Raw genomic sequence first — 12,422 nt, forward strand, 5'->3', positions numbered from 1 at the left:
CAGGTCTACTGGGGCTGCCATCCAAGGGCCCCCCGCACAATGCCAAGGGGCTCCTGCTACCCAACCCCTGCCTATCATACTTCTTTGTGTATTCACCTATGGCACGGACTGGCGAGCTGGAAGCCTCTGCTCGGACGCCACTTTGACAGTTTGTATTCATGTTTATTCTAAGATATTAAGATCAGTAAGCAGTGGTATTCACAATTTAATAAGATAGGGATTTAGAAACAACAAGCGCCACCTTTCCATGGAACCATCTTCAGACCCGATTGGAGATTACAGTTAAGACGGCCCGGTCACTAGCTTTGCGACGAAAGAACACTTGTGTATCAGATGCATTTAATTATTTAGGCAAACTGTCGACCTAGTCAATGAAACCGATGACCAGCACACGGCTTGGCGCTGAATATTTTCATTACTCATTGATTTAAACTGCAACAATAATCTTAAAACTTTTAGAAAAAACTCACTCGTCAACGTTGCAGCGCAGCCAGGTCAACTTCACAAGTGTGCCTGAGTCGGACGCTTTTCAGCCAGCGCTACACCATTAGAACTGCTTTCAGCAGTAACCAATGTGTTTCTCTCTTACTCCCATGTTAACCTGGAGCCGGAGCAGGTCCCGAACGCCGGACTTGGCACCTTACCTAACCGACTCTCGAGTGACTAGTGTCTGACATACCATACTGTCGAGCGTGCTATCTTCGCTCCCTTTCCCATTGTTCAGAGCCTGATTCGGCTACCTTGCGACTTACAGTGGTGACGGTGGCACAGCGGGGGCGGCGAGATATTCACTCCACCACTTGCAGCGCCAGCAGAGCAAAGTGCTGCCTGAGTCTGAGCTATGCAAGGCACAGCGGCTACCACATTCAGAACTGCTTTCACGTAAACGCCCCTATTGTTTCTCCTACTCCCATCGTACACTCGGCAGGCCAAGTGCCAACGTCCAAAGCCGGACTTGCGCATTTCTTGCCACTATGGGTTGCTACTTTCAGGCTGTATTCAACCGCTCTGGGAAGCTTGCTTTATCTTGCCTCCACTTCGCCCATCTGTTCTGCTATCGGCTGACCTGGGGGTGAGGGTAGGGGGGACTATCACTCCAACTTGACCCAGCGCAACCCAAGCAGCGTGAAAGTGCGTGAACCTGAGTCTGAGCCTTTCAGCAGCGCTACACATTAGAACCGCTTTCAGCTAAGGCCTATTGTTCCCTTCCCTACTCCCATGTAAACCGGAGGAGAAGTTCCGCACAGATCCGACATTGGATTTCTTTCATTATCCCTTAGAGTATGCTATTCTCGAAGACCCTACTCGGCACGGCTATCTTGCTCCCTCCCCCACTTGTCATGACTGAATCGCTGCTCCCACCCCTATCCAACATCTGCTTCTGCGCACACGCACAGGTGCCGCCACACCCACCGACACTAGAGCTCAGTGGCCCCTTGAGCCTTTCCCCACGTACCGACCAGCACGAGACGCTATTTAAAGATGCCCACCCGATCCTGGACAGGATAGGCTGAGCCAGCGGATCACCAATTGCTCTGACGAATGCAAAGCTTACGCGAGAGCCAAGCCCCCTGAGCAATAGTGCAGACAACCACACTAGATTTCCCTCCAGCTCTGCACTGTTTCATATCCAACATTTGACAGGACATGCCGCTTTAACCAATTAAACGCATCGAAAGGTAACCGAGTGACAATGCTTGATCTCCGAGATCCTTGATCCTTCTCCAACAAACACCAGCCAACGCATGCGAGTCGCACAATAGCTCCCATTAGACAGCCCCGGCTGCGAGCACGGATCCACTGAAGAGAGCACTGCAGCTCACGGCAATGCATAACGCTTCTGGTCGCGGTCCTGGAGTGACAGCTCAGGCTGGCGGGGAGATGCCGGCTTGGCCATCGGCACGCCCGCGGCATGCGTGACAGAAGGCTGGCAGGCTGGCGTCCGTACAATACGACTCGGCCGCAGACCACGAGCCGAGTTTTGGGCCCCCACAACAATCGGCCGCGCCAGATGTTGCCCCTCTACAAATCAACTCCCCGGCGAGATTGGATTAACCGGGTTTCCAGCCCCCCCCAGCAGATCATGACGCGTTATGAGTAACAACATGCACCCTACAGGCTCAAGTTCCTCTCTCCATTATGGAAGCAAACGGCTCTAACTTCAAGGAGCCACAACAGGGTCTGATCCCGAGGGCCCACCAATGGCTCTGATCCCGAGTGGGCCGGCCAAGGCTACCTGCATCCAAAAAAGGCACAAACGGCTCTGATCACAGAGAGCAACAACAGGACATCTGATCTATCAAGGAGGCCACGCAAACACGGCTCTGAATCCGAGAAAGGCCCAAAGGCTCTGCATTCGCCGCACGGGGCCCCAAAGGCTCCTGGATCCTAAGGGCACTCCAACACGGCTCTGATCCGACACGTGGCCACAAAGGCGTACTGATCCCGAGTGCCCCAAACAGGCATCTGGACCTCAACCGGGCACAAAGTTCCTCTGCACTGCGAGAGGGCCCCACAAAGCGCTTCTGATCCAACGGGCACGAAGGGCTCTGATTCCGACAAGGCCCCAAAGCGCTCCTGATCTCCAAAGGGGCCACAAACGGCCTCCTTGGATCAGGACCCCAAAGGCTCTGACCTAAGGCGCACCCAAAGGGCTCTGATCCAAAGGGCCACACACAGGTTCTGAATCCGAGACGCGCAAAGAAGGCTCTTGCATCCCGAGGGCCCCAGAACAGGGTACTTGATCAAACATCACAGAGGGCACAACAAAGGCTCTGATCGCTAAGGACGCCACAAAGGCTCTGATCTAAGGGCTCCGCCAGAAGGTTCTGGATCAACAAAGGCACAAACAGCAGTCCTGATCTACAGGCTCACAACAGGCTCTGGATACCAAGGAGCCCCAAAGGCTCCTGATCACGGGCCACAAAGGCCTGATCCAGGGCACACAAGGCTCTGATCTAAGCAAAAGGGCACAAAGGGGCTCTCGATCACGAGGGCCCCAAAGTGCTCTGATCCAACCCAAACGGGCCCCAAACGGCTGCTTGATCCGAGATGCACACAGGCTCCTGCCATCCGCGCAGGAACACAAGACGGTCTCTGATCCAGAGCGCAGCCACAAAGGCTCTGATCCACCGAAGGCACAAAGGCCGTCTGAATCCCGCGAGGCGCGCCACAACAGAGATCTAGATCCAAGAGGGGGCACAAAGCAGGCTCATCGATAACCAGAAGACCAACATCACCAAAAAACACAATAATGACGGGACCCCACAAGGCTCCTGAATCCGATGAAAGGCTGCTGATCCAAGGCACAAAGTGCCCTTGATCCAACGGCACCAAAGGCTCTGATCCGAGCCGGCCCCACAAGGCTCTACGAATACGCTAGGGACCCAACCTAAAGGGCATCTGACACTCCACAGGGCCACCACAAAAAATGGCCTCTGATCCAAGGGCACCAAAATTCTCTTGAGTCGAGGCGGCCACACAAGCCATCTGATCCAACAGGCACCAAAGCGCATCTGATACGACGCAACCCCAAAGGGCTCTGAAATCCAAGGGCCCCAAAGGCTTCTGATTCCCAAGGGGCACAAAGTCTCTGATCCGACACAGGCCACAACAGGCCTCTGATCCAACGGGCACATAAAGGCTCTGATCCGAGGGCAACAAAGGCTCTGATCCGAGGGCCACAAAGGCTCTGATCCGAGGGCCACAAAGGCTCTGATCCGAAGGCCCCAACAAAAGGCTCTGATCCAAGGGCCACAAAGGCTCTGATCCGAGGGCCCCAAAGGCTCTGATCCGAGGGCCACAAAGGCTCTGATCCAAGGGCCCCAAAGGCTCTGATCCAAGGGCACAAAGTCTCTGATCCGAGGGCCACAAAGGCTCTGATCCAAGGGCACAAAGGCTCTGATCCGAAGGCCCCAAAGGCTCTGATCCAAGGGCCCCAAAGGGCTCTGATCAAGGGCACAAAGTCTCTATCGAGGGCCACAAAGCTCTGATCCAAGGGCACAAAGGCTCTGATCAAGGGCACAAAGGCTCTGATCCGAGGGCCACAAAGGCTCTGATCCAAGGGCACAAAGGCTCTGATCCGAAGGCCCCAAAGGCTCTGATCCAAGGGCCCCAAAGGCTCTGATCCGAGGGCCCCAAAGTCTCTGATCCGAGGGCCACAAAGGCTCTGATCCAAGGGCACAAAGGCTCTGATCCAAGAGCACAAAGTCTCTGATCCAAGGGCCCCAAAGGCTCTGATCCAAGGGCACAAAGGCTCTGATCCAAGGGCACAAAGTCTCTGATCCGAGGGCACAAAGGCTCTGATCCAAGGGCACAAAGGCTCTGATCCAAGGGCACAAAGTCTCTGATCCAAGGGCACAAAGTCTCTGATCCAAGGGCACAAAGGCTCTGATCCAAGGGCACAAAGGCTCTGATCCAAGGGCACAAAGGCTCTGATCCAAGGGCCCCAAAGGCTCTGATCCAAGGGCACAAAGGCTCTGATCCGAGGGCCCCAAAGGCTCTGATCCAAGGGCACAAAGGCTCTGATCCAAGGGCCCCAAAGGCTCTGATCCAAGGGCACAAAGGCTCTGATCCAAGGGCCCCAAAGGCTCTGATCCAAGGGCACAAAGGCTCTGATCCGAGGGCCCCAAAGGCTCTGATCCGAGGGCCCCAAAGGCTCTGATCCAAGGGCACAAAGGCTGGAAACCCCAGGTGCATTCTGGATAAAAGGTCCCATACCTGTACAACAGAATAGACTTATAGGCATTGGGATTGTTAGATCCATTACAAAGAGAACAAAAGTGGGGCTCATTGCCATTGGTCAACCAGCCACTGGCTTTTTTCAGCCAGCTGCAGGTAGAACAATGAATACAACAATTTGATTGGTTGCCGTGGGTTACTGCCCGCCTCACCTGTGCCACATAAGGGTGAGTCAGGCAGGGGATGCTGGGAGTTGTAGTTCAGTCATACTCCGGATCACTACCAACTGGCGGCGCAGGGCACAGGCTGAGTAATTGGAAGCCATTACAGGCCCATTCATTATTTATTGTTATTACAGAGAAGCGCAAAGCAATTGTGTTACCGACAGTAATAAATAGAATTCCCTCCGAGGCGGAAGGGCAGCGGGACGATCCGGGCGGCTCCGAGCCAGCACTCCGTGTCCTTCCTATAGGGAGGGGGTATTAATAGCCAGATGCCCCTCCCCAGGGTAACGCATTGCTGAACTGCAACTCACACACCCTCACTATCACTCCTGTCTGTCTAGCCGTATGGCTCTCTGTGTAACCTATCACTTACCTGCCCCCGATATCCCCATTCTGCCCCCCCAATCCCAAACCCCCGAGCAACATCACCGCTCCAACCCTCACTGCCCAGACAGGTAATAATAGCCCCAAAAGTTTCCCCCTACTACTACTAGCCATTTAAGCTATAGAGGAGTCATAAAAGGGGTGGTTTAAGTTACCCTTTAGTATGTTATAGAATGGCCAGTTCTGAGCAACTTTTCAATTGGTCTTCATTATTTATTATTTACAGTTTTTGAATTATTTGCCTTTCTTTCCAGCTTTCAAATAGGGGTCACTGACCCCGGCAACCAAAAACTATCGCTCTGTGAGACTATAATTCTATTGTTACTTTTTATACCTAATATATGAATAGTAGAGGGACTGAATAGAAAGATAAGGAATAAAAAGTAACAATAACAATAAAACTGGAGCCTCACAGAGCAATAGGTTTTGGCTGCCGGGGTCAGTTATCCTGTTGCTAGGGCTCAAAGGACCTTAGCAACCAGGGAGTGGTTTGGATGAGAGGCTGTTATATAAATAGGGGAGGGGCTGAATAAAAAGATAAGGAATAAAAAGTAACTAACAATAAAACTGGAGCCTCACAGAGCAATAGGGTTTGGCTGCCGGGGTCAGTGACCCCCATTTGAAAGCTGCAAAGAGTCAGAAAAAGAAGGGACATAATTCAAAAACTATAAAAAATAAAGACCAATGGAAAAGTTGCTTAGAACTGTACATTCTATAACATACTAAACATTAACTTAAGGGTAAACTATGCCTTTAATGTTTAAATTATCTTTTAGTAGACTGTACGGAGATCCAAATTACAGAAAGATCCCTTATCTGGAAAAACCCAGGTCCCGTGCATTCTGTAAAACAGGTCCCATACCTGAATAGATTACTAGGCATGGGGGATCCCGTTGTTAGATCCATTACAAAGAGAACAAAACTCGGTCAGTGTGCCGTATAAGGGCAAGGGATGCTGGGAGTTGTAGTTTAGTCATAGCTGGATGGGTGTGTATGCAACATCACCGCTTCTATTCAGGCCTCTCCTATTCATACGGTATATCAGTCTCTCATTCAAACCCCTCCCTGGTCGCTAAGGTAATTTGGACCCTAGCAACCAGATGAAACTCCAAACTTCTGAACAAAAAGTGAAATCATTAAAAAAACTACAAATAATAGAAAATAAAGACCAACTGCAAATTGTCTCAGGATATCACTCTCTACATCACACTAAGGGGCACATTTACTAATCCCCGAATCCCGAATGGGAAAAAAACGGATTGGAAACGAAAATTTTGCGTTTTTTTCATCGCCGTCGCGATTGTTTCGTATTTGTCGCAACTTTATCGTTTATTTTGTCGCCGACGCGATTATTTCATATTGCGCTATAGTAAACGGCGGAAAAAACAATCCGAATGTGTTGCGACGGTGATGAAAAAGTCACGGAAAAAGGAACGATAAAGTCGTAACGGCGGCGAAAAAGTCACGCGAAATACGAAACAATTGCGACGGCGACGAAAAAAATTGCAAAAATAACGATCATTACGAAAAAAAACGCTTTCGGACGTTTGTGGATTAGTAAACGGGAAAAAAACGGATTGGAAACGAAAATTTTGCGTTTTTTTCATCGCCGTCGCGATTGTTTCGTATTTGTCGCGACGTTTTCGGCGCCGTCGTTTATTTTGTCACCGATGTGATTATTTCATATTGCGCTATAGTAAACGGCGGAAAAAACAATCCGAATGTTTCGCGACAGCAACGAAAAAAGTCACGAAACATATATGATAAAGTCGTAACGGCGGCGAAAAAGTCGCGCAAAATACGAAACAATCGCGGCGGCGACGGAAAAAAATCGCAAAAATAACGATCATTACGAAAAAAAAAACGCTTTCGGACGTTCGTGGATTAGTAAATGTGCCCCATAAAGTTTATTTGTTTATTTTTGTATCGAATAAACATAGAATTCCCCAGGCAGGTATTTATTATAGTTCCCGCCCCTTTTATTTTATATGATAAATCCAGGTTTTCTCATAAAAAACGCAAGGAAAGTTCCCGACTGCATATTCATTCCAGTCTGAGCGGGGAAATCGCGGCCACATTTGCATTTTGCAAAAACGGAGAAATTTCTCCCCTCGAGTTCTATATGCAAATGAGCAAAACGCGTTCGGCGCGGCTTATTGTCTCTCACCGGGTAAAGTAAGCGAATAATAACGTATTTATAGAATTTAATAGGGAATCATGTAGGTGGGGGGGGGGAGGTTTGGGGAGGAGAAGTATATCATTTGGGGTTGGGAAGATGAACTTTACCCCTATAGATCAGGCAAATTGGACCCTTCCATGTTCTGGCTTATAGGACATGGAAAGATCTAAGCACGGAGCGGGGGGGGGGGGGTAAATTGTTGGACACCCACCAGTGATTGCAGTCGTTTGTTTCTGACCCTGGAGCAGCAATCTATTCTCAAAAAATGGGGGGAAAAAAAGGAATTTTCTGGAATGCCTCAAACAGGTTGGGGAGACTGCCTCATACATATGCAAATAGACCAAAGGGATTCTGGGAACAAATTCCTTAAGGCTCCTAAACCCATGGGTTTATCCTATAGGCTAAAGCTCACCCACTGGGTTTTTGAAGCCAAAGCCAGGATAATAGCTGATCAGATTCCCAGCTACAGACCGGGTTCACCCTTCTTGGGGTTCATCAACCCATTGGGGGAGCTTTAGCCTATAGGGTAAACCCATGTAAATGGGATCTTCATGGTACCACAAATCATTCATTTGGACATGAAGTTTAACCACGTTTTTCAGGGACCGTCCTCTCATCTGGGTGAAGGTCAACAAAGGGTTGAGGAGACCGTCTCATACGTATGCAAATAAACCAAAGGGATTCTGGGAACAAATTCCTTAAGGCTCCTAAACCCATGGGTTTATCCTATAGGCTTATTGTATGTCTCTCACCGGGTAAAGTAAGTGAATAATAACGTATTTATAGAATTTAATAGGGAATCATGTGAGGGAGGAGATTTGGGGTGGAGAAGTATATCATTTGGGGTTGGGAAGATGAACTTTACCCCTATAGATCAGGCAAAATGGACCCTTCCATGTTCTGGCTTATAGGACACGGAAAGATCTAAGCACGGAGCGGGGGTGGGGGGCAAACTGTTGGACACCCACCAGTGATTGTAGTCGTTTGTTTCCGACCCTGGAGCGGAAACCTATTCTTCAAAAAAATGCACCGAGCTAGGGAATTTTCGGGTTGGGGAGACCGCCTCATACGTATGCAAATAGACCAAAGGGATTCTGGGAACAAATTCCTTAAGACGCCTAAACCCACAGAAATACAGGAACGCTGCACTGAGTCCTCTATGAAGAGAAACACAGGATTTCTTTACTTCTTTTGTGTACACATGTTCTTCGGTATCAGTCTTCCTCTCTCAGAAAAATCCTTCAGGGCACGGGCACGAGTCTGCTCAGTTCCCTCCTTTCTCCCTCCCATCACAATTTGCTCCCCCTCCCATTAGAATTCACTCCCCCTCCCTTCAGAATTGACTCCACCTCCCATCACAATTTGCTCTCCCTCCTATCACAATTCGCTCCCCCTTCCATCAGAATTTTCTCCCCCTCCCATCAGAATTTGCTCCACCTCCCAGTAGAATTTGCTCCCCCTCTCATCAGCATTTGCTCCCCCTCCCATCAGAATTCGCTCCCCCTCCCATCAGAATTCACTCTCCCTCCCATCAGAATTCACTCCCCCCTCCCATCAGAACCCCATCAGAATTTGCTTCACCTCCCATCAGAATTTGCTCCCCCTCCCATCAGAATTTGCTCCACCTCCCATCAGAATTCACTCCCCCTCCCATCAGAAATCGCTCCCCCTTCCATCAGAATTTGCTCCCAATAGCCAGAACTGCAGCAGGAAGCTACTGAGACCAAGATAAAATGGCAACTGCTATCTTAAACAAACAGAGGAAACTACTAAGGCTGTTTACTCAGGTATGGTAAAGCTTTCTGCAGAATAAATATAGGGCTAATATATTGGCAATAAAATGCCAAAATACCTTTCCTTCTCCTTTAAAAGAAAGATTCTCATCAATCCTCCCTGTCCCTCGCCTCCCATACGGGCCGCTGCTCCTCAATTCGACCCTGTCTGTCCCTCGCCTCCCATACGGGCCGCTGCTCCTCGATTCGACCCTGTCTGTCCCTTGCCTCCCATACGGGCCGCTGCTCCTCAATTCGACCCTGTCTGTCCCTCGCCTCCCATACGGGCCGCTGCTCCTCGATTCGACCCTGTCTGTCCCTCGCCTCCCATACGGGCCGCTGCTCCTCGATTCGACCCTGTCTGTCCCTCGCCTCCCATACGGGCCGCTGCTCCTCGATTCGACCCTGTCTGTCCCTCGCCTCCCATACGGGCCGCTGCTCCTCGATTCGACCCTGTCTGCCCCTCGCCTCCCATACGGGCCGCTGCTCCTCGATTCGACCCTGTCTGTCCCTCGCCTCCCATACGGGCCGCTGCTCCTCGATTCGACCCTGTCTGTCCCTTGCCTCCCATACGGGCCGCTGCTCCTTGATTTGACCCTGTCTACCCCTCGACTCCCATACGGGCCGCTGCTCCTCGATTCGACCCTGTCTGTCCCTCGCCTCCCATATGGGCCGCTGCTCCTTGATTTGACCCTGTCTGCCCCTCGCCTCCCATATGGGCCGCTGCTCCTCGATTCGACCCTGTCTGCCCCTCGCCTCCCATACGGGCCGCTGCTCCTCGATTCGAGCCTGTCTGTCCCTCTCCTCCCATACGGGCCGCTGCTCCTCGATTCGACCCTGTCTGCCCCTCGCCTCCCATACGGGCCGCTGCTCCTCGATTCGAGCCTGTCTGTCCCTCTCCTCCCATACGGGCCGCTGCTCCTCGATTCGACCCTGTCTGTCCCTCTCCTCCCAATACGGGCCGCTGCTCCTCGATTCGACCCTGTCTGCCCCTCGCCTCCCATACTGGCCGCTGCTCCTCGATTCGAGCCTGTCTGTCCCTCTCCTCCCATACGGGCCGCTGCTCCTCGATTCGACCCTGTCTGCCCCTCGCCTCCCATACGGGCCGCTGCTCCTCGATTCGACCCTGTCTGCCCCTCGCCTCCCATACGGGCCGCTGCTCCTCAATTCGACCCTGTCTGCCCCTCGCCTCCCATACGGGCCGCTGCTCCTCGATTCGACCCTGTCTGTCCCTCGCCTCCCATACGGGCTGCTGCTCCTCAATTGGACCCTGTCTGTCCCTTGCCTCTCATACGGGCCTCAGCTCCTCGATTCGACCCTGTCTGTCCCTCGCCTCCCAGACGGGCTGCTGCTCCTCAATTTGACCCTGTCTATCCCTTGCCTCCCATACGGGCCTCTGCTCCTCGATTCAACTCTGTCTATCCCTCACCTCCCATACGGGCCTCTGCTCCTCGATTCAACCCTGTCTATCCCTCGCCTCCCATACGGGCCGCTGCTCCTCGATTCGACCCTGTCTGTCCCTCGCCTCCCATACAGGCCGCTGCTCCTCGATTCGACCCTGTCTGTCCCTCGCCTCCCGTACGGGCCGCTGCTCCTCAATTCGACCCTGTCTGTCCCTCGCCTCCCATACGAGCCGCTGCTCCTCGATTCAACCCTGTCTGTCCCTCGCCTCCCATATGGGCCGCTGCTCCTCGATTCGGCCCGTTCGTCCGGGAAACTCGGAGCAGAAGGTGAGTTGAAGGGGAACAAAGTTGCTCGGTTGTGCTATTTCAGCTCCTCCGCAGATGGCTGTGAAGTTTGACTCAGATTGGGCAAAATGCCACGTAATAATTGTCGAAAAAACAAGGACATAAAATATTAACAACGCAGCACAATAGGATTTTAATTTAGCTTCTGAAATGAATTGGTGTGTAGCCGAATGCCAAATGGCAGCATTGTTTCCCGAGCGAAGGGATACTATTTTGGGCTGAACAATGAGTATATTTTTGTTTAGCGCTAATGTATAAAAATGCCCCATTTATATATATATATTTATAGACCCGGGATGGTTGGTCATCAATGTCGTCTATTTATGGTAAGGAAATTGAGATGTAAAGCAAAATAGCCGGAATGGAGTAACCACATCCCCTGTCTGTACCAGCTGTGTAACCAGTACCCATAGCCCATATCCCCTGTCTGTACCAACTGTGTAACCTGTACCCATAGCCCATATCCCCTGTCTGTACCAACTGTGTAACCCGTACCCATAGCCCATATCCCCTGTCTGTACCAACTGTGTAACCTGTACCCATAGCCCATATCCCCTGTCTGTACCAACTGTGTAACCCGTACCCATAGCCCATATCCCCTGTCTGTACCAACTGTGTAACCTGTACCCATAGCCCATATCCCCTGTACCAACTGTGTAACCTGTACCCATAGCCCATATCCCCTGTCTGTACCAACTGTGTAACCTGTACCCATAGCCCATATCCCCTGTACCAACTGTGTAACCCGTACCCATAGCCCATATCCCCTGTCTGTACCAACTGTGTAACCTGTACCCATAGCCCATATCCCCTGTCTGTACCAACTGTGTAACCCGTACCATAGCCCATATCCCCTGTACCAACTGTGTAACCTGTACCCATAGCCATATCCCCTGTCTGTACCAACTGTGTAACCCGTACCCATAGCCCATATCCCCTGTCTGTACCAACTGTGTAACCTGTACCATAGCCCATATCCCCTGTCTGTACCAACTGTGTAACCTGTACCCATAGCCCATATCCCCTGTCTGTACCAACTGTGTAACCCGTACCCATAGCCCATATCCCCTGTACCAACTGTGTAACCAGTACCCATAGCCCATATCCCCTGTCCTGTACCAACTGTGTAACCCGTACCCATAGCCCATCATCCCCTGTCTGTACCAACTGTGTAACCCGTACCCATAGCCCATATCCCCTGTCTGTACCCACTGTGTAACCCGTACCCATAGCCCATATCCCCTGTACCAACTGTGTAACCCCGTACCCATAGCCCATATCCCCTGTCTGTACCAAACTGTGTAACCTGTACCCATAGCCCATATCCCCTGTCTGTACCAACTGTGTAACCCGTACCCATAGCCCATATCCCCTGTCTGTACCAACTGTGTAACCCGTACCCATAGCCCATATCCCCTGTACCAACTGTGTAACC

The 12,422-nt window shown here is 51.3% G+C and overlaps 1 protein-coding gene across 1 annotated transcript in view; it reads left to right on the top strand.

The window, feature by feature from the left end:
• The first annotated feature begins 6,168 nt into the window (after positions 1 to 6,168).
• The window catches only part of LOC116406632 (proline-rich extensin-like protein EPR1), a 57,595-nt gene continuing 51,341 nt past the window's right edge, over positions 6,169 to 12,422 (top strand). Inside the window, exons 1-2 of the mRNA XM_031891046.1 lie at positions 6,169 to 6,214; positions 9,340 to 10,969. Coding sequence (XP_031746906.1) covers positions 6,169 to 6,214; positions 9,340 to 10,969 — 1,676 coding nt within the window. The remainder of the gene's footprint in view (positions 6,215 to 9,339; positions 10,970 to 12,422) is intronic.

The sequence above is a fragment of the Xenopus tropicalis genome, chromosome 8, assembly GCF_000004195.4.
Source record: "Xenopus tropicalis strain Nigerian chromosome 8, UCB_Xtro_10.0, whole genome shotgun sequence".
Classification (NCBI taxonomy): Eukaryota; Metazoa; Chordata; class Amphibia; order Anura; family Pipidae; genus Xenopus; species Xenopus tropicalis.